This window comes from Herpailurus yagouaroundi, unplaced genomic scaffold (assembly GCF_014898765.1).
Source record: "Herpailurus yagouaroundi ecotype Mexico unplaced genomic scaffold, PumYag 100, whole genome shotgun sequence".
Classification (NCBI taxonomy): domain Eukaryota; kingdom Metazoa; phylum Chordata; class Mammalia; order Carnivora; family Felidae; genus Herpailurus; species Herpailurus yagouaroundi.
Window position 1 is genome coordinate 74,793,340 of NW_024412391.1, and position 26,057 is coordinate 74,819,396.

The 26,057-nt window shown below is 33.3% G+C and overlaps 1 protein-coding gene across 9 annotated transcripts in view; it reads left to right on the top strand.

Moving 5' to 3' along the window:
- The window catches only part of CACNA2D1 (calcium voltage-gated channel auxiliary subunit alpha2delta 1), a 495,580-nt gene that overhangs the window by 416,459 nt on the left and 53,064 nt on the right, over window positions 1-26,057 (top strand). For 5 of the 9 annotated variants that reach the window (XM_040472796.1, XM_040472797.1, XM_040472799.1 and 2 more), the window contains 9 exons: window positions 7,636-7,714; window positions 8,599-8,648; window positions 10,027-10,116; window positions 14,240-14,317; window positions 16,342-16,416; window positions 16,672-16,746; window positions 20,026-20,082; window positions 24,130-24,201; window positions 25,537-25,608. In XM_040472796.1, coding sequence (XP_040328730.1) covers window positions 7,636-7,714; window positions 8,599-8,648; window positions 10,027-10,116; window positions 14,240-14,317; window positions 16,342-16,416; window positions 16,672-16,746; window positions 20,026-20,082; window positions 24,130-24,201; window positions 25,537-25,608 — 648 coding nt within the window. The remainder of the gene's footprint in view (window positions 1-7,635; window positions 7,715-8,598; window positions 8,649-10,026; window positions 10,117-14,239; window positions 14,318-16,341; window positions 16,417-16,671; window positions 16,747-20,025; window positions 20,083-24,129; window positions 24,202-25,536; window positions 25,609-26,057) is intronic. The other 4 variants (XM_040472798.1, XM_040472801.1, XM_040472800.1 and 1 more) reach the window with 2 other exon arrangements.

A 26,057-nucleotide genomic window follows, 5' to 3' on the forward strand; every position in this document is an offset into this window, starting at 1 on the left:
GTAAATCCATGGACCTAAAGAGGCATGCCCTTCTGCTTTTTCTGAAGCTGCTTTCTTCTCAGATTAAGCATTCCAGTTCCCATAGATATCTGCTCAGTCTTCCTAGAGCATAGAGCACTCCCTTTCCCACATACCGCTTTATCATTCTGTGTTCAACACCATCTTTCCTCTGTTTTCATTCTCTCAGGTTACCATTTTTGATTAATTATTTATCTGCTCTCTCATTTTGAACTTCCCTCTATGAAGGAACTTGTTCTAAAAAATAACACAGAATAACTTTAAAAAGAAAAACAGGGGCAGCCCAGGTGACTCAGTCTGTTGAGTGTCCGACTCTTAGTTTTGGCTCAGGTCATAATCCGAGGCTTGTGGGATTGAGCCCCTTGTCAGGCTCTTCACTGGGCAGATTCTCTCTCAGATTCTCTTTCTCAGATTGAGATTCTCTCTCTGTGCCCTCTGTCCCTCCCTCCACTGTGTCTGTCTGTCTGTCTGTCTCTCTCAAATAAAATTGAAAAAAAAAAAAAAAAGAAAGAAAAGCAAAATGCAATAGTCCTGTAGGTTTTATATATATTATCTTAAAGAACCGAACAGATATTCCTGTCACATCTTACATGTGGATACGTAACATAGATACATGCCTTGAGATTATGTTGGTATTTTACCTTTATTGATGACAATTACAATAAATCATCTTAACATCACATTATGAGGTGAGCTTGAAGCTCCATGAAGTAGGGGTAATGTTGATTTGTAAATGTACTCTTGAATCCTTTGAGGGTAGCACAGTGCTTGATGCATAGTAGTTGCTAAGTGTTTACTGATATGGCAGACATACGTGTAAATACACAATCTGCTCCTAAGGTAAACTATACAAAAATAAAAAAAAAAAATGTAAGAACAACGCAATAACTTTGTTCTTCTTTTAAAAGATAATCATTTAGGGGCACCTAGGTGGCTCAGTCAGTTAAGAGGCCGACTCCTGATTTTGGCTCACGTAATGTTCTCACAGTTAGTGGGACCCAGCCTGCCATCTGGCACCGCACTGTTAGTGCAGAGACTGCTTGGGATTCTCTCTCTTCCCCTCTCTCTCTGCCCCTTCCTTGCTCGTGCGCTCTCTCTCTCTCCCTCTCTCAAAGATAAGTAAAATAAACTTAAAGATTAAAAAAAATTAAAGATAATCATCTCATCAATATTTACTTCCATGTAATTCACATATGGAGCAGAATTGATGTTCCACTCTTGCATGTATCATCTTATAAGTAGGGAGGTTTAAGTTTATGTAAAATATGATTGTATTGATGGCATCTTTCCATACACTCTAATAAGTCTGACACACAGTTTTTCATGAGTGTTCTCATTATCAGTGTCAATGAAGTATTTGGCCTTACCCAAGCATGTCTGAACTAAATCAGTCTATCACTTATTTTCCGACCTCCCAGCTGATGATAGTCTTGGCCAAGCTACAGATTGCTTGGAAATGCAGTGTACCCATCACTTATTCTTCCTTTATCATGAACTATAAATGTATGCAGAGGGTAGGAGAACTAGAAATTACTTCCTTATTACCTGATAACGTGAGGGTGATTCATTGTAATCGTTGTTAATAATTTTTAAGTACCAACATAATCCCAAGGCATGTATCTATGTCATTATGCATGCAACATGGAGGACATGGGAGAGATAAATCCGCTTGGTTCTTTGAGCGGCCGACTTCGGCTCAGGTCACGATCTCACGGCTCGTTGGGTTCAAGCCTCACGTGTGTCAGGCTCTGTGCTGACAGCTCAGAGCCTGGAGCCTGCTTCATATTCTGGGTCTCCCTCTCTCTCTCTCTGCCCTCTCTTGCTCACACTGTCTGTCTGTCTCTCTCTCTCTCTCTCTCTCTCTCTCTCTCTCAAAAATAAATAAAATAAACATTAAAAAAAATTTAAAAAAAAGATCACGACTGCAAAACCTATATGACGAATGCATTTTGTTTTCCTCTTTAAAGTGGTTTGATGTTATTTGCTTGCACAAATTCAACAGTCCTTGACTAAATTCTTGCCTTTGTCAGATGACTGGAACTTTCCTATACACATATCTCATATGGACACAGTGGCATTTAGACAATATTGGCGTCTTGTCTTTGATTTATCGCTAAATGTAATAAAGCAAGCCAAAGTTGCTCCTCTAGAAAGGTGTCATTTTGAATGATTTTGAGTTCTTTTTGAGGCATGGAATGCTGTTGTGTTACTGATGGAAAACGTTGCCCATGAAATACTGATAATTTGACTCTAGAAGTTGTAGTTCTCTTCATTATCATCATCATCTTCGTTACCATAGTTCATATTGATTGATCTTATAATTTTCCATGTACCATAAGAGCTTTATATGTATCCTTTCATTTACAATGGGAATAATCATAGGATAAAAATATTTTTATTGCCATTACCATCATCCCCATTTTGGAAATCCAAAAACCAAAATGTGAGAAGTTAAATAACTTGTTGAAAGTCATACAGCTACTAAGTGGCAGAGTTAAGAATTTAAATGATCTGTAATCCAAATTTCATAACGTCTTGCGGACTGCACATAGCTGGTCATCTGTCTCTTTCTCCTGGGCCTCCCTGTGGCTGTGCCAATCATCATTTGCCCACCCAAGAGCCTTCTGTGTAGTCGGACTTGACCACTAAGGGACATGCTTTTCACAGCGTTAAGAGGTTAAGATGGATTAAACTAAGCCATCAAAACTCTGCAGGCTGCAAGTAGCTTTCAGATCGTTGGGCTTTATAAAATAAATTAAGTGTGAAAGGTGAACTTGGACACTTTTATTTATTTCATAATGCTATAAAACTAGGGATGTGGGTTATTCGAAGGCTCCAGATTCTGGTACACTTGTGAATTATGGAAACCGCTGTAGAAATTTCTCCTAAAATATTCAGTCCAATCTAGTGTTTTTATAGGCTTAATGCCAAAAATTTTAGTACACACAGTAAATTAATAAAACCCATTTCTGACATCATTTTTCTAACATGTTTCGATAGCTGAAGTTTTTATTTTAGTTTTATTGGCCTCTTTTCTTCATAGTCTCATTTCCATTATTCCTTGGAGATTTGCCTATTGTAAATTAAACTTGAACTCTGGGTAACTGATAATTGTTGAGGTGACAGTTTCCAGTAACTGGGTTCTGCTGGGAAACAAGAAATTCCTATGGCTTTTTAAAATAGGTTGACCCTGTGGCTTTGGAAAAATCTTAATTGAAGACAAGTATTTTAGTCTTCAACAAACAAAACAAAACAGATTAGCAGAAGTTCAAAATTGTAGGATAAAGTTATAAAACAGTGGTGTATTATAAGAAACAAATTAATAATATATATTATTTTTTTAAAATAATATCAAACTTAATAATATTAAAATAATATATTTTAAATATATTCCAAATTTGTTGTTAATTAAAAGTTTTCTCTGGTCAACTGGGCCAGGCTTGACATTCAACATTAGACTGTTGGAATTACAGTAATCTGTTAAGAGAAAAATTGGTTTTTAAAGGAACTGAAGGCAAAATTATATACCTAACTTTTTTGAATGTGCTTATGTAACTAATCACGAGACAAAACTGAGGAGAAAGTTTTCATTCCCTAAGAATAATAGAGTACATAAAAGGTACGTGTATTAAGTATACTTTATTTTGCCTCAAAAAGTTTGCTGACATTCACTGAACAAGTCTGCATAACATAAAATAAAAAGATTAGGGATTTAACATGATATAAGTGTAATGAAAGTGTCCACATTTTTGTATACTAGCTGACTATTAGCCTAGTTTAGGTTCCGTGTTATAACAAACAGATTTAATTTGAATAACACCAAAGCCTGTCTTTGATCCATATGGTAAGAAGTTGAAACCACTCAAGCAGCTCTTCATTTTTTTGTCATTTAATATTTATTTTCATTTATATATATGGCACTTTAACAGGTACGATATATACTGTACTGTTCCAGCCCAGTCAAGTATTTATCCAATACTCTCTTCCCATGTTACTTCTCTGATCTCCAGGATTATGAAAAATAATTTTAAGCCCATTTATGACTGAGTCATATATGACTCTCAAAGAAGCAAACGTTTTGAAACTTGAGCTTAACTAAAATCATCCAGATTAGTGAGGGAACATTTAACACATTTTCTAGCACTATTTCGCTTAGAAAGTTTCCAGTATGCATTTGTTACACGAATCTCATAGTGTGATTACAAATGTACTACTAGGCATGAGTAAAGAAATTTTTTCTCCACCAAAGTTGACTTTGCCTTGGTAGGCATGGTTTAAAGTAAGTAACTTGCTTGAGACTTTAGATGAAATAGTTAGCTTGTGCGACTACTCATTAAGTATTTTGAATGATTTTCTATGTCATTTCCTTGTTTTTAAATAGGACCATGCAAATATACTAATTAAAAACCCTAACAACAGAGATCTTTGAGAATGTGATTTAATTCTTACGTTGGGCATATTTCAAGAAACTACTCTTGTTCGATTTCCCCAAATTTATAACTAAACAAGAACAATACCTTTGAAGAAGTGGAAAATGTCAGAGGAATAAAGGGACAGCCATCATCTCTGTGGATTTGGCATTAGGAATTTTAGAGTTACTTTATTCACTGTTCCACAGGGTGGCAGTAATATAGCATAGACTAGGAAGAACGAAACCATTTAAAATTCTAAGTGGAAAGTTAGGGTGCAAACGTAGTCTTTTAAGTTTCACGAGTTGATCGTGAACATGCACTGTAACATGTATACTGCACGTGTGTATGAAATCAGTGAAGTTAAAATTCTTTTCACATAACTTGGCAAAATGTGTAAAGCAAAACAAATGCAACAGGAGTGTGGCAGTTGGGATTGAAATAGTTTTTATGTTGGTTTGTTTTCACTGTTATATAAAGAGTTTAAAAGCTAGGGTGCTTTATATTGAATTTTTTCTCAACTAGGTGTGTATTTTTGAAATTATAAAATTCTAAGCATTCTATAAAATCATTAAAATATATACAGTGCGTGTGTGTGTGTGCACAATGTGTGTATCTACCAAGAGAAAAATAAGCATCTTAGGTATTTTCGAAAGATCTTGGAAATATAGTAATGGTAAGGCAGTTGCAGAAATTACAAAAAGAAGGTTGAATTTGTAGTTCTTAAGATTTTAGTGACCATTGGGAGGAAAATTTCAGAACAATGGTGTCTTTAACAAAGTCTACAAGGCAAATAAAAATTAAGGAAAGGGGTACAGATTATAAATCTGTAATATGGGAATAAATCAGTCCGTTAAGGCCACTTTCAGTCAAATGGCTGAGGATATATGTGGAAAATGAACACAAAAGAGGCACACACACACACACACACACACACACACACACACACACACACACAATGTTTAGTGTGCTTTAAAATTTTACACCTCTACACCCAGCTCCAATTCTGAATTTCTTAATTTGGATGACTTCCCATATCTTTCTATGTGCAAACCTGGGGCTTAGGCAAAAGTTTTGGAATAAAACAAAGCAACAAGTATTTTGTTGTTTGGGGGAAGTTTTTGTTTTGTTTTTTTTACTGGTAGGTTTTTTGGGCTGAGTCGTGTTAATTTGGACTGTTTGATGAATTAGCATCAGTCAGAATTATGTGCTGTGTGTCTAAGTATAACCCCTATGTTAGTAGAAATGCTTACCTTCCAGGGATATAAATATAATAATTCATGTAGCCTTATTTTTTTTTTTATCTGAAAATACTTTGTGGAAAATATTTTACCAGAACACTGTTGTGGTAAGAGAGACACCAAGACAAAGCAGTGCTTTAAATTGAAAATTTGAGACATGCTTTCAAGTGTTCATTACGAAGGAGATCTCCCAAGTGCCTTCTGGAGCATCTGGGTTTTTTCCCTGAATTCATGTGACAATTGTTTGAGGTATAGCAGTTAAATTGAATTATCAGTCGGGTGGCATACCTGTTTACAAAAATATTTCCATTTAGGAGTAAGTTCAGCTACATAAGAAGTGACACTATATTGAAATATGAACTATATAGAGAGCCAAGAAAATAAATGTGCAAAATTTAAGAAAATGAAACTGTGACATTTTGAGGAATTGAGGGAGTGGAGGTAAATAGGTGTCACCGACTTCTGTCAACCTAGAATGTGTCACTTGCCCTTAGAATTTGAGATGATTAAAATTCAGATGTGTCCACCAAATGGCTTCTCACATAACTAGCTGAGGCAAACCTGTGCAGCTTAAGGGTGGCTCACATAAAACTTTACAAGTGAAACAGCAACATCTCCCATGTACATTTTGGGGCAGGATTGTTATGAAGTGATCTCTGTGTGGCCACGACCAGTGGAGGAACAGAAAACAGATGTGAAGTCTCTTTTGAGATTTGTGCTCTGCAGTCATGTGCAAAGATGAAACAGGCAAAGCAATTAGAAAATGTCAGTTCAAACAGTCAATCGGCATGAATTAGAGAAAAGCTGTTAACATAGTTCAAACCAGAACATGAATTCATGGAAAAGTGATTTTCTGCATGTTTATCTTTAGAAAAGGCTAAAATGTTTACCTTAAAATACTGGTTTTCTTAGATTACTAAGTTGGTAAAAATCAATATATGCTAAATAGGCATTTTATTAAGTATTTGTGACATTGAATTTATCCTAGATTATTATAAAATTAGAGTATTTTATAATATAATGGCTTCCAGTAAACATTTAAATTCCTATAATTTAAAATCTACCTCAGTTGAATTGAATAGTTTTAAAATATTTACATGTATTGCATCACATTAGAAACAGCCAATATTTTGATTCTCTTTAAAAATCCTGGAAGCTTAACATACTTATTTATAGATGCTAGTCATCTTTGTAGAAAGTTAGTAATATAACCAACGTCACAATCCTATATGTATGTACTAAATATTTTCATGGTGTAGAGGTAGTTGAAACAATCACTAAGTATGATTGCCTTAAGCAACTAAAATTATAATGACCTCCTTTCTCTGTATGTTGTTTTAAACACATATTTATCAGGGGCACCTGGGTGGCTCAGTCGAGCAGGCGACTTTGGCTCAGGTCATGATCTCACAGTCCATGAGTTTGAGCCCCGTGTCGGGCTCTGTGCTGACAGCTCAGAGCCTGGAGCCTGCTTCAGATTTGGTGTCTCCCTCTCTCTCTGCCCCTCCCCCGCTCACGCTCTGTCTGTCTCTCTCAAAAATAAACAAACATTAAAAAAATTTTTTTGAACCCCACATATTTATGAAATGGGAATTACTATTTTTACTTATTATTTTTTGCAGTGGCTAGGGATGTGCATATGGTTTAGCCAGGTGACACAGGTGTAGCTGGTTGGGCCCGAAAGATCCCATTTCTGCTAATGAAACCTTAGTCATGATTCTGACATAGGATTGGGACATGGTGGGGGGCACCCAAGTGCCGTCTCAAATTTAGTAACTAAAGTCTGTGTTGAGTGTAGGTTATGTGGTTTCTGTCTGGTGACTTCCTGAAAGATTTACTGGCCTTCATTTTTCTTGTCCCATTAATTACCTGAAAAGCATGCTTTTATTTTTTGCTTGAGCTGTTTTGTGTTGCCATTTGGTTCCATTTTGTGCAGCCTAACAGATCCCTCTTTTTCACTTCACCAGGTACGTGTATTCACATTTTCAGTTGGCCAACATAATTATGACAGAGGACCTATTCAGTGGATGGCCTGTGAAAATAAAGGTAACAGGTCTCTTTTCTCCACCACATTTATTACTAAAAAACAATTGATAGATGCTAGTTCTTCATCTTATCATTTAATATACAGTTGTAGCTAATGTTTATCGGAAGAGAGACAAGCCTAAGATGTTGAACAAATTTTCTATAGAGAACATTGACATTATGTGACAGTGTATAAAAATTCAGACATTTGATCATATGGTATATGTTATGGTATATTAATATCATTCAGTGTTTCATTTATAGATACTTAATGTTACTTATCAAGTAAATACTTATCAAATAAGAATGAAAGAATATATGAATTATATAAAAATTACATATGAGAAAGTGTGACATGTTTGTACATTTTTTCTAAGTGGTTAAGTTTTTTTTAATGTCTTCTTACACATTCCTAGGTAATTCAGATTTTGTGTAGTGAGTCTGTATTTCCCATATACACAGAAAACAAAACAAAACAAGATGGTATTTGACAAACTGATCATATAACAATAAAAAGAACCTCAGTTTATTAGGAAAGTCCTGTGTAGGCAAATATTTTATATGAATACAATAATTGTCAGATACCATTATCATGTATCTTTAATAATTTCTCCAATAATAAAAATATTTTAAATGATGCCAGGTTCCCTACTGTTTTATAGAAAAATCACAGTTATTTGATACAATTTAAGTTATGTAGCAGAGTTTGTCACAAAGCCTGTGCATTTGTTAGGGATATGCGTTAAGGAAACATTTTCCACATTCATCTATGATATTGGTATATTAGTATTTGTTGAATTCAAAGTGAAAAAAACATGGCCTTTTCTCCTCTGAAGCCAGAAAAAAATTTTGTGGTCATTTATTGTGATGTTCTCTCTCTCTATAAAAATATGTATATGTTTCAGGTTATTACTATGAAATTCCTTCCATTGGAGCGATAAGAATCAATACTCAGGTATGATTACAAGTTATTACTTGTAATTGAAATTATTGAAATTATTCTCTCAAAGAATAAGATGTTTCTTTTCTGTTTTAAATATGTTCAATTGGAGAAAATAGGTGAAAATTAAAAAGTGATCCATAATATTTGTAATAAAATGATGAGTATCATGGTGATGTATATTGATTATTATTACATCAAGGTTCCCAGTGTTTTCAAATATGCAAAACTCAGGTGAAAAACTACATGTGTTCTTTTCAGATGTTAAAAACATCACAGAAAATAAGTACAATGGGAATTTACTAGCAATCTCATTTCATTTAATTTGAACTTGGTCCCATTTCAGATCATTTAAGTGAGTTTCTTCCGGTTGCAGGTACCACAAAGAAAAGGAAGCAATAATTAATCTGAACAAATTATACCAGATTCTAATCAGAATTTAAATACTTCCTAAATAACCCCTGCAGATGTATCTACCTATGTAAAATAAACCTACAAGGTGCCTGGGTGGTTCATTTGGTTTAGTGCCTGACTCTGGGCTTTTGCCTCGTTTCATAGTCTCGTGGTTGTGAGATCGAGCCCTACATCAGGCTGCACACCCAGCATGGAGCCTGCTGGCTCTCTCAAACATAGTAAAATTACAACGAGGAGAGAACCATTCAACTGAAAATATGCCTGTTAAATAACTTCGTAGATTGAAGCAACCAAGTTAATATAAATATATATTATTTTCAAGCATTCATAAGTTACAATTTAAAACCATTACTCAATTTTAAACATAACTGAAGATCCACAAAATAGACTAAGGCAAGATGTAGCACAAATAACATGGCATTTGTGGAACTGAATACTGACTGTGTTTTATGTTGAAATGAAACAGCAGCTGCACTAGAGTCTGATGTCTTATTTGGCACAGTGTTGCATTTATTTTTTGATATGTTTAAATGTAGTTTTGAATTTCAGCCAAACAGTCTGTGATATGAAAGCAAGTATGTGGCTGCTTTATGATTTCAAATTTGTGCACTTCCATCCAGTAAATCACAGAGCCTTAAATAGTTTAGATTAACATAAAACAATTCACAAGGAACGTATTTCACCTATCATTGGCTGTACTCAGAAAAAGAATGTTTTGGTATTAGAAAAAAACGGGGGTAGATCTACTGTATAAATAATATGAGTTAAGTACTGTTGATTCAAAGTATGTAGACGTACCATTTATGGTATACCCAAAATAGCAATTAAATAATTATACACTTACTCCCTTAATAACTTTGATTCCATATTCATTTTTAACTCTAGATAATTTTCTTCTGTGGAGTTTTTTGTTTTTGTTTTTACTACGGCATTTCTTTTTTTCAACCCCCTAACCTTTTTTTTTTTCTTTAAAATATAGGAGTACTTGGATGTTCTGGGAAGACCAATGGTTTTAGCAGGGGACAAAGCAAAGCAAGTCCAGTGGACAAATGTGTATCTAGATGCACTGGTAAGAGATTGGCTTTTCAACCAAAGAGTGTCCTAACAAAAGCACACAGCTCGTTTCTGCATCTTTCTAGGTGACATTTATCTTTTCCAATTCATTAAGTCCTTTCTGAAAGTCCTTCTATCACACCCTTCTTTGCTAGAATTTAGATAATAAAAACCTCATTTTGTCTAACCATACATGTAAAGTGTTAACTTTATTTTTTAGGTGATATGTTGAGAGTGTGGAGTTTCACAACTCAAATCTTGAATTTACAGGCATTTCAATAACTTTCTGAATTTTTATGTAAAAAAAAAAAAAAACCCTAAAGTCAAGTGAATGAGTCCCTGCTACTGCAGACTTTAAGCAAAAATTTTGAAATATTTTAATAATAGACTTCAGTTGGCAGAAGCATGTATTGCCTCCACAACTCAAGCCAGACCCAACAAAGCTCAGAAGTACATGCAATTAAATAGGCAGATAATCTGACCCTACTCTGAAATCATCACGAACCTATTAGCCTCTTTATATATCATCTCTTGTTTGAGATTCAACCCCAGATTTTTTTGGAACTAAGCCATTAAAATGATCACATGTGGTGTGATGTAGCAAAAACATGTTAAGTTGTCCATTGTGAAACTCAAATTTTAATCTAAGTATCCTATCATATTATAAAGCAGTGGTTCTGAACTGGAGGAGTTTTTGTCACTCATAGGTCATTTGGATACATCTATGGATATTTTCTGTTGTCGTGACTGGGATGGGCGGGGGTTGCTGCTGACATGTCATGGGTAGAGGCCAGGGAGGCTCCTAAATGTCATACGCCACACAGGACAGTCCCCTCACCCCATGCACATGCATACAACATACAACAAAGAATTATTCAAAAGATCATTAGAGCTGAAACTGAGAAAACTTGTCTAATGTAACTCCAACTTTCCTTGTAGTAAAGTTGCAAATAGTAAATATCATGCTTAAGATATATACATATGCTTAATCTTGATGAGAAGACTTTATTAATGATTTGACTAATGTGTAACATACCACAGAGAACCAAAATCCTAAGCCCTGAAAAGTAAATGCTGATTCACTAACCCTTTTTCCTCCTTGGAGTACAATTATATGCTGATACTACTTCCCTGAATGCAATCGTGACCCCAAAGGGCAACATGCAGTCCATTTACAATTACTTATCATTTGGTTCTTGTAAAATAAACATATACAGGAAGTTGGAAGAAAAATAGGCACTATTAACAGCAGCTTTGCATGCTAAGAAAGATAAAGTGAAGCTTGCTTACCTCAAATCCTAGCTAAAATTACTATCCAGTGTTCCTTCTTGACATCACATATTTATTTAAGGTCACATGGTCATCTAAAGCTATGGCCAAAATGTTTCATTTTTCCGAATCCATCACAGGACAGAGTATGATAGGAGGAGTCAATAATTATGCCCTGTAGGATTTCCTATGACCAGAAGTTCATTAACCAGCACGTCTACATTGTTGGTAAGGTTCTCACTGATAGCACAGATGACATTAGGAAGAGATTCTGGTTCTAAACATGCTGTTCTATAAGCTGAAACTAAATGTAAAGCAAGAAAAAAAAAAGAGGCACATGAATTGGCTAGTCAGGACACACGTAGAGCATTCTTTTACCAACTTGAGAATGAAAAGTGATGGTCTTGAATTTCTAATTACTTGTCTGTAATCGCTTCATGTGGCAGATTCGCAATATATGCTGGTCAGTATATCTTGGTTACATTAAGAAAAAAAATGTAAACACGTTCCAAGACAAAATATAATGAAAAAAAAATGAAAAGAACTCTGGAAATTCAGAAGAAAGAAGCCATATATTTGGGGGTGGTGTAGGGTGAGTTTAAAAGATGATGACAGTTTAGCTGAACATATGAATCAAGGTAAAGTTTCTACAATTGGTGGGAACTAGTGAAACCACACAAAGAGGGTATAGTATGAGTTAGGCAAGGGCTGGGTATGTTGGAAAATGGTACCTTACTCACTTTGAGAGCTAATGGGAGTTAAGAACAGGAGCAGACTGGAACAATATTGTGGAGGGTTCATTTTATTTGGGAGATAAAGTGAGATTCTTTGGATTAAAAAAAGAGATAAAAAGAGTTGTAATCAAGAAAATATAAAAATACCAGATAAATTCCAGGAGGGCAGAAATCTTGTCTTATTTCTCTAAATTGTTCCCTAGGAATTTGTACAAATTTTTTGTCTGCTTAATCAATGAAGAAGGAAATGGAAATCGGGTACCAATGAGTTCATTGGTGATTTCATCTCCTATGTTAGAAGTCTAGTGTCTCATTTTAGGGCACATGTTACCATATTTAGAAGCACATTACCATACTCTGTAAAAATGCAAAGTGATGTGCAGAAAATGATTGCCTCATATACACTTTATCGTGTATCAGGCTAGCTTTTTTAAAACTATGCATTATATGGGGCGCCTGGGTGGCGCAGTCGGTTAAGCGTCCGACTTCAGCCAGGTCACGATCTCGCGGTCCGTGAGTTCGAGCCCCGCGTCAGGCTCTGGGCTGATGGCTCAGAGCCTGGAGCCTGTTTCCCATTCTGTGTCTCCCTCTCTCTCTGCCCCTCCCCCGTTCATGCTCTGTCTCTCTCTGTCCCAAAAATAAATAAACATTGGGAAAAAAAAATTTTTTTTTAAATAAAACTATGCATTATAACGAATAGAAATCTCTCCAAAAGGAGTATTTACTGAATTGTGTTTTGGAGTCCACTTTTATGAGTTATCTCTAATCTGATTTTATTGAGGTAGAAAGTTTTCATTGTGAATATGAATTTGCATTTTGAAGGATGTTTCCATTGTTGAATATTCATGCTTAGAACTGAACAGAGAGCCCACATGTATATCATCATGCGCCAATTATGTGTGGTTGATTCCTTAATTGTATTTGTCCCAAACAGTTTGGTATCTTGTTCTGGTGAAAGCCTCTCTCTCTGTTTGTTCTTCCTCTTTAAATTCAGTTCCCATTGTTTTGGGGTTTCTCACATGCACAATTATGAACTATTTCTCTGTGAAGCCAGGATGTTTCTGGAATTAGAACAAGGGTCATGAGATTTGGATTTGGGGTCATTATTCACACGATTACTAATATTTTCTCAGCAAATTTGAAATTTTTAATAATAATTTTTAAATTATTTTAAAGTGTGATTTTTTTTGAAAATGTAGTTTTGACATGAAATAATGGTAAATAAATATATAATATATATATGGTAATAATGGTAAATAAATATATATACATATACATATATGCATATATATACATACATATACATATATGCATATATATATATATATATATAAAATGGCTGCAGATAGCAGTAATAAAAAAAACAAAAACAAAAACAAAAAACCCTCTGACTTGAAAATCGCCTTATTTCAACGAATCTCCATGGGTTCATTTAATATTTGAAATGATCAACATGCTGGATGACACTAGGTCATTACTTTTGTTAGACTAAACTGCTTTATGACCAGACTATTGCATTTGATGCTTACAGTTAGCTACACTATTTGACTTTGTCAAAAAATACTATTTGTCTTAGAGGGTGTTTAGAAGCATTATTGCTTGTTTAGAACAACATAGTATTTACCAGATGATTGCAGATGTGATATTGATAACTTGTTTCTTCTCTTTATTCTGCTATACATTTATGATTTAACATGAAGCCTTTGGCTTAGGGCATGAAAAAATTAAGAATGAAACTACGCAAAGGAAGGCAAACAAATTATATAACAATATTTTCATATCACTCTGTTCATGGAATCCTTGTGAACAAAAGAGTGGAGGGGAAGGGTTACTGAAATATTTAGTGTAATTTGAGTTTTTATAATTTTAAGTTATTTGCAGTGCTCTCTCAGACTATTATTGTAGAGGTTGTGGGCTTCAATAGCTGCCTAATAGACTCTCCTTATTTCTCAGATGTTTTAATTGATTTTTTAAAGACAAACATTGTGAAAAAGCTTTCAAAATCATTTACTAGGTATTTGTGTCTCTTTATAATGTAACCATAAAATGCAGTGTCAAATACCAAAGACTAATTCAGAATGACAAAGTTTAAATTTTAAGTCTAATTTGCCTTTTTCTTTCTGAATCTATTTTTAGGAACTAGGACTTGTCATTACTGGAACTCTTCCGGTCTTCAACATAACTGGCCAAGTTGAAAATAAGACAAACTTAAAGGTTAAAAGTTAATTGATAAAATTAATAATAATAAATGATAAACTGTGACGTCAAAGCTCAGTGTGGATAAGATATTTCTATAAGGAAATACATAGAATGTAACTGTCTTGTGAGACCAGAAGTAAGAGGCAACAGCTGCCTATGTGATAACCACCTGGGAAAAAGGAAATGCAGGTCAAGTTCTCTGATTCCCCAGAGTCAGGATTCAACATAACTCTGTTTAACTATGAACTGATGAGAACACAAGTTCAGTCCCTGGGAGTAATTACATGACAGATGGGCAATACTATTGTGTGCACATTTTTTAAATGTATCTAAGATATCCATGGAGCTCAGAAAGAAAAATCCAAAGAACAAAACCATGGTAATGTTTGTCTCTGGTGTATGTATGTATTTTTATTGAAACATTCCTCCTCCAGCTCCCATTCAGACAGTAGTTTTTGTTTTGTTTTGTTTTTAAATCATCACGTAACTTAAGCATCTGATATAAAATGAATAGCTCTCAAAAAAAATTTTTTTAAAAATGAAGAGCTCTATTTTGTTTTCTTTTTTTTTAAAGATTGAAGAAAAATACTACATGAGTGTCATAAAAATGTTGACTTCTGCAGCACTGGAAATATTGTCAATGCAATGAGATGCTACCAACTTAAAAATTCTGAAAAATTTTACTTGTTAGATTCCACTCATTTTTAAAATACTTTTGATTTTAAAGTAGGGTTGCATTCCTATTTCTTAAATTGCATCATAAAGAATTTTAGATTGCAGGACAAGTTAAGAATTTTTTTTTTTAAACACTATATATTCATTTTAGGCTTTGTTTGACATTCCAGACTGGAAGGGAATTTATTTCCAGTTTATGGCATAATGAAGTCTGTTGCACTTACTATTTGTTCAGTTATTATAAATTTCAGTTGAACTCTTTACTTTTATAATGTGGCCATCAAAAATGTTAGTTTTTTTTTTTTTTTAAGTTTCTTTATTTTGAGGGGGAAGGGGAAGGGCAGAGAGAGAGAATTCTAAGCAGGCTCCATATGGTCAGCACCGAGCCGTATGTGGGGCTCAAACCCATGAATCGTGAGATCATGACCTGGGCCAAAATCAAGAGTTGGATGCTTATCTGACTGAGCCACCCAGGGGCCCCAGGAACCCATTGTCATTCTAAAAGATCTCTGGGTTCTAAATAATTTAACCCATAAAGGAGTAATTCTGTAACTATTCAGATGGACTAAGGGATTGCTTTAATTTGGAGGGTTTGCTGAGACCAGAATTGGTCCATGACAAAAGAATATAGTTGATATAACTTTCTCATTGTTTGTGCACCTACGCAAAATTTATGGTGTTCTCATGATAACTATTGAATGGATTTTATAATTTTCGTTGTAACATTTTAATTTCTTTTTTAGTTTATATAATTCTATTTAAAACTGAAATTCCTGATTCTAAATTTTAACACCATTTTCGTCTTTAATGTCCCTGAGAAGATTATGATAGCAATTTGCCACATAGCCCTTGTTGACTTGCAACTAAAGCTTGGATGCCCATGTTTGGTATCTCTCAAACACACATACAGCTACAACTGACTGTACAGTAGCAATTAAATATTAGAGATAATGAGTACAAGGGGCATCAAATAAATTTCCTGGGGCACCTGGGTAGCTCAGTAGGTTAAGTGTCCAACTCTTGATTTCAGCTTAGGTCTTGGTTTAAGGGTTGTGAGTTCGAGCCCCATGTTGGGCTCCATGCTGAGCATTATGTCTACTTAAAAAAAAAAAAAACAAAACCCTACATTTTCTATTTTAGCCACAGTCATCAGGATTTCATTTACAATGATAAAGTCCTGGGTAAACAAAGGTGGGAATCATTGTAAATTGGTATCAAAAGCTGTTTCACCCTTAAAAATGTTTAAGCTAGATTGGAATATAACTATTGTCAAGCAAAAGGATGAACATATATAATAATTGTGTAGAAATATGTGCATTTTTTTAATCCAAAATAGATTACCTTTTTGCTATCTTTTATTATAGAACCAGCTAATTCTTGGTGTGATGGGGGTTGATGTATCTTTGGAAGATATTAAGCGACTAACACCACGTTTTACAGTAAGATGAAATTTACTCTTTGAGTATCTTTTTATTTTAGAGCTCTGTACTAATTTAGCTGTCTATAAAACATTTAAGTAATCCTCAAAAATCATGTAGTTAACTTACCGAATGAACTAAATGTTAAGGTCTTTAAAATAATATAAAGATACTATGCTGTCTTTCTTCATGCTTTAAAATGTGTTAAGAATTTTTTATCTTTAAAGAATGTGATTTCTGACTGTGACCCAGGGATTTTTAATTTTTTTTTTTCAGCTCTGCCCCAATGGCTATTATTTTGCAATTGATCCTAATGGTTATGTTTTATTACATCCAAATCTTCAGCCAAAGGTATGTATATAATTTGTTTACAGTGATTAATGCAATTCTGTAAAATTAATGGTTAATGCTCTTCATAGATTGGTCATCTTTAAATTCATTATATAGCACTAAATATAAAGGAACATTAGGTCTGTAATGTTAATACATGACAAGACCACAGTTTATAATATATGAAAGTGTGAAAGCACTATTCATTTTCTCTTACCAATTTAGTTGTCCCATATTCCTATGGAATATTTAACCAATATTCACAACTCAAAGACAGCCATTATCGCCCCATGCCTGAGTTCACACATCCCCTTGGGATTTTGATTAAGGCTGTAAGGTAGTGAGGAGATTGCCCCAGATGGGTGTGAACCTGATAAATAAAAGTAATGTTCTTCTATGCACAGATTATATTTTCCATCACCCTTTTTTCTAGTAATTATCTCTCTTTTTCATCTCCCAAAGTGCTTTTTTCTTTCTACTTTTGAGCATGCTTAAAAAAATAGGAATGAAATTCAATAAGTACAACTCCATGGGATGAGCTTCAGAACTGGGAGGTGTTTATTAATCAGGGAGTTATCAGAAAGTGACAAAATCACATAGATGAACTTTTTTTTTTTTCAACGTTTATTTATTTTTGGGACAGAGAGAGACAGAGCATGAACGGGGGAGGGGCAGAGAGAGAGGGAGACACAGAATGGGAAACAGGCTCCAGGCTCCGAGCCATCAGCCCAGAGCCTGACGCGGGGCTCGAACTCACGGACCGCAAGATCGTGACCTGGCTGAAGTCAGACGCTTAACCGACTGCGCCACCCAGGCGCCCCAATGAACTTTTTATTCTAATCTCTATGCTAAGATATGAAATATTTTCCTAAATGTCTTATCCAGCTTCTTTCACTTTCTATTAGTGTTTCACAGGTAGGATGAAATATATTTATCTGGAAATAAAAACTGGCAAAATCATATTACATAATTGTAAGTTATGAGCATCTTCAAGTTGTTGCTTAACTTTGGAGATAACACTGAAGATTCTTTAACCCATGCTAGAGGGAAATACATCCAGATTTAGTCATACTATCTTCTTTCCCTTGGTCACGAATAGTTAATGTTAGTGATATCTTTGGACATATACAAGTATATTCATAAACACACATACATTAATGTTGAGTCATTTAAATACCTTTCAAATCAATGATAATTTAGAACCATTGATATTGAATGCAAAAACGTACTAAGTGGTTGTAAGAAATGTGATGATTTTAAAAGTTCACTTGGGAATTTATTTCCATATAAACTCCATCATGAGCTAAATATTAGCTAATCAAATGTAGCTGCCTCTCATTCTGCACTATATTTAAAGTGGTTATTTTATTATAAAAATGGTATAGACATTTCTCCCCATTATCATTAGTCTATCACAGGCCTTTATAAATATGTCCTGTTAAGTTCCTCTTAATAGAGTTATTTATGATTAGCCTAATATTCTATGATTTTGTCACAGTTGAAAATGTGTATCTTTTTAAATATTTTTAAGATTTTTTTAAAAATTTGCAATGCCATTGTTTGGTTTTTGTATATCCAATATATTTTAATTTACATTCCCACAACTGAAGTGATTTAAAAGCAGTAATAATGTAATGTGTTGAAAGGTGTGAAGGATCCTCATTTTTATGATTGTAGCTCTTAACCCCTTCTCCAAAAGGAAGTAAAATATATCACAGACAAAATAATAAAGAAGAATAATGAGAATAATGTACATACATTGTATATAATTCTATCATTTAAAGGCAATAATTTGAAAAAGGTTTTCCCCCTTTTATACATTCTTCTGATAACCACTATTTACATAGAAAAATTTTACTACTATTTGATGTTAACATCTATTTGTCTCAGATTTGGAATAATTTACTAACACTCATATAATTACAACAAAAATATAAATTCTATAGAAAGCATTATTACAGCCCAGGTGATTTTTTTTTTAGGACTATGTTAACTTTTCATATTTTTACATAGGAAATTATTAGAAGCAAGTGTGCAACAAAGATATTTAGAAAATACTATTTTACAAAACCATTAAAATACGTTTGAACGATTGATGTGTTCTTTTCTCTGAAATTTATGCTTGTGAATTAAATATGCTTGTGAATTCTCATCATTAGATTAAACATTATTGTGTTTTGTGGGTGATGGTGCATGCTTTGCAGGTAGACCAAAGAACTGCATAAAAGGATGATAGAGTATAAGACATCTTGTTTGTTTTAGAAATTGACAAGTACAAAGGACAGATATGGTAACCACTAGTATACTAACAAAATTATTCTCAGTGCTTTCATCAGAAATTTACCAGTAGAAATAAAGGAAGATAATGCTGTTCCATAATTTCCCCCCCTTTTTTTTTTTAAATAAGGTCATAGTCTAGTGTTATTGCAAGTATTCTTTGTTGAATGCCTTGTGTTTTCTTCCTGAAATTATAATCTTAAATTATTTCAGTACAATTTTGTAGTTTGTAGAAGTCAGTATGAGTATCTTTCAAAAAGGCTAGAATCTCAGGAAATAAAGTAGTTATAAACCTTTTACATATCTAATTTTCTAAGCAGTCATTGCTAATCTCCTCATGTCTCCACCATGACCACATTTGACAAGTACTGGATTATGTATCCTGCTGTATTCCAAAATGCATTTCACATTTCTTACTTTTTGTTTCATAAAAATAACCAGATTGGGTACACTTCTAAGATACTTTATTTGGGTCAATCTTAATAAATATTCATTGTATAGGAAGTTGTGCATAATCCACACTTTAGAAGTCAACATTTAAAATAAATCTACAGTGTTAGGATTAAATTCTCCTTTAGTTCCACAGATACAACATTTGGTAACACTTCAGAAAACAAAGCCACAAATTTTAAGGGTTTAATGTTGACACTTCTCAATGTCTTATAATAATTATATTTTAACACATTTGAATCATGTAAATTCTAAAATCTGCAGGATTTTTTTTTTTTTGAATCAGCATTAAAGTTGTCTGAGACAAAATACTTTTCTCACTTTCCAAATATGTACTTTTTTAGGAAAAAAGGAAGATACTAAAATATGCTCCTAAACAATTTTTTGAATACTTTTACTAGCATAACATTTTTTATACACCACCAGTATTTTGAAACATTCATTTTATTTGTCATGAGCTCTGTGATACCTGCTGCTGATCAAGGAAATATCTGATCAAAATTGATTGTAGGCTAGAAGCCTTACCTGTGTTGAAATGTAGCATGATGAATTACCACCTTTCTGTTGCTTCAGCCTATTGGTGTAGGTATACCAACAATTAATTTAAGAAAAAGGAGACCCAATGTTCAGGTAACTGTGAATGAAGTTAGCAGTGGCTTCAAATACGCTAAATCAGAGTTGAGATTAAGCTTCTCTTCCTAAAGCATCTGATTAATTCTGCCTTTCCTGACATCAAGCTTCCAGAGCATGAGTTGGAGATGAGCATCGTTTCTCAAACTGGAGCAAAAGCATTATTAATGATGGCAGGGGGTATGCATTTGCTAACTTAAGATTGCTAGCAAATTATGTAATGTCGTTAATCAGAACAACTATAATGAGATGGCTTCTAAAAGTAAATTTGTTATTAAAATTGTGAAATTAGTGTCCCATCCATGTTTTCCTAACAAGTGCTTGTAAAATTAACTTCAAAGTGGAAATAAAAAGACAGTTCTGGTGTGATAGTTTCTGTAAACCATACATTGCAGGCCAAAATTTCTTTGAATTTCTAAAGTGTGTCTTAGGATTAGAGGTTAGAGAAACTTCCCTTAAGCTAATTAAAAATGCCCAGAATTGCAAATAAATATTGTAAATTGTTATTGTCTGACAAGTTCATTGCAAAATCTTTTCGCTTTTGTCAACAAAATTTAAATGTTACTTTATGTGTGCATATTTCTATAATTACATTAAAAATAATCAGTAGAGAGGATACTTCCTACAGTTTAGTACAGTACAGTATGAGAATTGTTGCAGTTACAGAATTTCAGAATTCCGAAGGAATTTCAGTATGATTTAATGTTTTATATGTAATCCTATCATTGCTCTAAAAAAAGTTAGTGGCATTATTATGGACAGGTAGTATGATATTGAGAAGATATTATTAAACTATTTTACCCCAGTCAACCTCATTTTACTTTAACTTCTTCATTGGAAAAGTAGGAGGATTGAATAATGGTTGTTGTTGTTTTTTTAATTTTTTTAATGTTTATTTATTTTTGAGAGAGAGAGAGAGAGAGAGCCTGAGCATTAGCAGGAGAGGGGCAGAGAGAGAAAGGGAGACACAGAATCCGAAGCAGGTTCCAGGCTCCGAGCTGTCAGCACAGAGCCCTATGCGGGGCTCGATCCCATGAGCTGTGAGATCATGACTTGAGCCGAAGTCGGACGCCCAACCGACTGAGCCACCCAGGTGCCCCTGAATAATTGTTTTTTAACCTACGTGATATATTCCCCTAGGAAATTAAATATATATATTGATCTACAACTCCATCTCCTGAAAATTCTGAACTAATGTGACCAGGGATGGGACCCAAGTTAATAAATAGTATTTCAAGCTTTCCAGGTTGTTCTAAAGTTGCAGAGCCACTGGATTAAAAGAAGCTTCAATTTTCTTCTAGCTCTAGAACTCTGTGCAATCTGAACTTCATGTTGTTGCATCAGTCTTCATATCTTTTATGACTTCTATAGAGGTTAAAATGAAATTAGTGTCTTTTCTTGATTTATTAAATTGTCTCCTGTTACTCTCCTTGCATGCTTCTTTTTGTGTATTATCTTAAATTATACTTTTTGCATTCATGTATATCCTAGCAAATTTTCATTTTACAGTGCTTTCAAATGTTGCATGTAAATGTTATAATATAATTTGAAAATAAACAACCTGAAAAATGGTTTGTTTTATTTTTACTTTCTTTCTAAGGAAACCTCAAATGGCAAACTAGCAACCATACAAGACTTTAGAATTTTAGGAATATTTTTTGAACTATGTAATATTTTTAATCATCCTAAGCACTAATTATTTCTATTTAAAATCTGTTTAAAGGCATTCTGCCTTTTAGTTCTACAAATGTTGTTGTCTTTATGTCAGCTGATACTAAAATTTTACACATGAAAAGTGTTATATATTTAAAATATCAGACAAAAGCATTAGGAATGAAGGGACTGGATTCCAGTTCTCAAAGTTCACTTGGTGCTTTTTTATTATAAATTTCTGCTTTTGAATTTTTCAATCATTGTGCCTATGATGGGTCTTTTAAAAATGGTCAGCTAGATTGCCATTTAAAAAGTACAAGTTTTGCATTGACATTTTGCTTTTACGATTTCATTTTCTTCTCTGTGTCTTTATATGTTGGATTGGGACATGATCTTCATATTGCCAATTCTTCCCGATAATGCCTCCGCCATGCATGCTGTTTGGGTCTGGTCATGCTATGCATTATCCATTGCATGTAAGATAATATTCTTATTTATGTTTATATTTTATCATTTTGATTATGTTGGCTTTGTTTTGCAGTGAGTATGTTAAATTTTTAATGCTGTTATGGTGTTTGTGTGAAGAGGATTTATTTCAGGGAACTTTAAAGAAGCAATTCTGAATTATATTGTCCAATTTAGAGTATCCTTTTATTAGTGACATTCTTGGTTCATTTTTTTAAACAAAGGATTAAAATTATTTTCAATATTGATTTTTATTTTATATTTATGAATTATGTTACATTTCAAATGAATATTTGCTTCTGAGGCAATATATTGCTATCTAAACAATGGTCAGTATTATCACCTATTAAGCAGTCTAATAGTCATTTGTAATATTCTAGAATCTTCTGATTCCAGACATCAAGCTCATGAGCATTGTATATTTTTTAAATAAAAGCATGAGACACAGTTGAGATTATTGTTTTAATTTGCCTTTAAGAGTATCCATTCATCAAAACCCATAGGAGTCATAAACTGTCATCATTTAAATGGAGTTATATCTTGAAAGAAAGCATTTTTGTCATAATTATAAAATAAATGCATGCCATATATAATGTCATTCAGCATTGAAGTTAGTGTTTATTTAATTTATTTGAATTATTGTTATTATTTTGGGTAGTCAGTCCAAACAGTGTTTAATTAAAATAGTGATAATCTCGTTCAATTGATGGTCCAAAAAAATAAAAAATAAATAAAATAGTGATAATCTGAATGTATTTTGGAAGAGCCTGTGAATCTGAAATCACTAAAATTCCAGTGACCTTGCACTAATACAGCATAATTTATATTTATTACTTCTATCTAATTAATTATCACATTTTGGTGGTATTTATTTTAGTCCAAATTAAAAATCCAGTTTCTAAAATCATTTAGTTGTAAAATTATCGACACCTATTATGATTTGATTATTCGAACAAACTTTGATAATCTATTATGGCACGTTACATTCTTAGCATTGTTATAAAATAATCAGTGTATTTTTTTTATCAAATAGCTAAATAAGTCTTCATTTTATGATTGAGAAAATTTTTAAATGTCATATGAGGTAAACTTGCCAAGCTAACAGTTTTATTTGACATAGTTATAGAAATAAAGAGTATGCCTTATTCCACAGTTAATTTTACTTATTCACACGAGCAAGAAGAAGCAGTAGGAGACATTAAAGCGAAAACCATATCTAGTGAACCCAAGGATTAATATTCTAGTTAGATTTTAATTACAATAGGTAATCTTTATTAAAGTCCTTATGACTGGACCACGTATTTTATCTTATAAAATTTACTTAATTTATTAAATTCAAATGTAAAATTTCTAAGATTCAAATATATAAAGCAAACTTGCATCTTTATGCATCTTAAGAAGAGTATGTTTAGAATAGTTAGTTTCACTTAGCAAATTCAAAGTTAGTTTTTAAAACATTTTCCCTCATTTCTTACTTTTTATAGAACACAAGTAAAGAAACGTATATCACTTAGATGTTACCTTTGTTTTATTGCCAAGTATGTTATCCACGTGGCTTCATTTTGTTCCTTTCCCATCCTATGTAAAGGAAAAAAGTTTCAAGTAGATCTTTGATTGTCATATTCACATGGAACTTGTAATTATAAATGTAGTATCTAACATACCACTCGAAATGAGACTGTCTTCAGTTGGTGGCAAATTAAAATTTTCTTGCTTCACTGAAGCTCAAGTCCCTACTCTATTATTATCTTAAAATACATGTATGCAAAACAATATATCTTTGTATAACTGTTTTGTCAGCCGTTTAATACACCTTAGGTAAGTAACTTGTATGTAATTATTTTTGTGTTTGAATATACATTGAACTGTTTACGTACAACATCAGTTTTCAATGTCATATATGCTTAATTATTATTATTTTCTCTGTAGAACCCCAAATCTCAGGAGCCAGTAACTTTGGATTTCCTTGATGCAGAATTAGAGAATGACATTAAGGTGGAGGTGAGTATGTGCCTGATCAGGTCAGATCCTGGGGTTCATTCATTCCACAGTATCTGTTGAGCCGCGTCATTGTGTTATCTTCTCTCCTAGATCCTGTCCACACAATGGTGAATGTTGTTTGTCTTTAAAATTTCTAGGGGTGGGCTCTCTTATGCAAATGATCATATGAAAAGGAATGAGTATTTTTAGTTGGGTGTGACATTAGTTTCTTTCTTTCTTATCCCATAGTTAGAGGTATTTTAAGTGTTTCAATACAAATAGAACTTACAAATTGCAATAAACATCGCAGAGATGGAGGACATTGCTACAGAACTAAAAGAAAAGTTGGAGGGAATCTAACCATCCAGCCACCCAGTGAGCAATGTGAAGGGCAAAGCAGCCATGTTTGTCTTTGTATACTTAAGCCAGAAACATTTCTATGTTATTTCAAAACTAAAACTGCATGCCATTTCCTCTGAGAGGGTCTTCCTTAATAATAAGGATAACTAATAATAATATTTATTAAGTACATAATATGTGTCAGTCATGGATTCTCATCAGCCTTTGAAATAGGTGCTATTATTATATTATCTTTATTTGTTGAACTGAGGATAGATTTTAGGTCCAGAGAGGTTAAACAGCTTGTCTCATTAATCAGCCAGTAAGTAGCAGGACCAGCATTTGGATCCGGCTTTTGCGCTTCAGAGCAAAGATTTTTAAGATTCTTTTATATGGATTAACTTCTCCTCTCATCTATGCAAAGGCCACTTCTTTGAGAATTTGTCGTGGTGTGTTTTAATAGGCACTTGCTTTACGCGTTTTACACATTGACTCCCTCACTGTAGAACAATAGAATGTAATTATTCGTTATTATTACCCAAGACCAAGACATAGTGCTGGGATGTCTTAGGTGATCAATGAATGTTTGTAATAAAGTGTTTTCAGGTGATAGAACAGGATCATGTAATAATAAAGAGCATGGTCGTTGGGACTCTGATGCCGCTGAGTGACTTTAATATTATTTAACCTATTACATCTCACAATCAGTCTCATAAAGTAATCGACTATTCTTTCATTAGTTGTATTTTAAAAATTAAGGGGTGGCTGAAGATAATTAAGGATACCTTTATTATTTTAAAATAGGTGAAATGACTGTAACGTGGTAGCTTAAAAGAATGTGGTAACTTTTTAAAAGAATATTCCCAGAGAAAACTACAACTACTGGTACAAACAGCCTATTTTTATTCAGTCTCTTGTAAAATAAGGTATAAACCTTGAAATATCGATACTTTAATGGTCATATTATGGTAGTCACTTGAATACGTGCAGTAAAGTGATTCTTTCATCTTCCCTTAGATTCGAAATAAAATGATCGATGGAGAAAGTGGAGAAAAAACATTCAGAACTCTGGTTAAATCTCAAGATGAGGTAAGGATTAAGTCAGGCTTATTAAACAAAACGTATATATACATAATTATATTGGTAGCTTATCTTTTGTATTAAAGCAGTATTTATAAAACAGATGTCTCAAGTAAACATTTTTTAAGGTCTTCGCTGGAAGAGTATTTTTAATAATATTTTTAACTCTTTTTAATTTTTCTAAAGCATGTTGCTTTAAGTTTCTTGATGCTTTAATAACAATATATTTTTGAAAATTATATTTCATGTCTCCATTTTTTATCATCTTAGGAAATAGAACACAATTTAATGTTGTGCCATGTTCTTAGCCATTTCATCATGCAGAATTGAAGAAAATATGTAATAGCTGTGTTATATGATTTCTACATGCAGATCTTCTAATTGTTGGGTTCCATATATTATTTTGTTTGGTGTTTTAATTATTTACTTTTGTGTGTGTGTGTGTGTGTGTGTGTGTG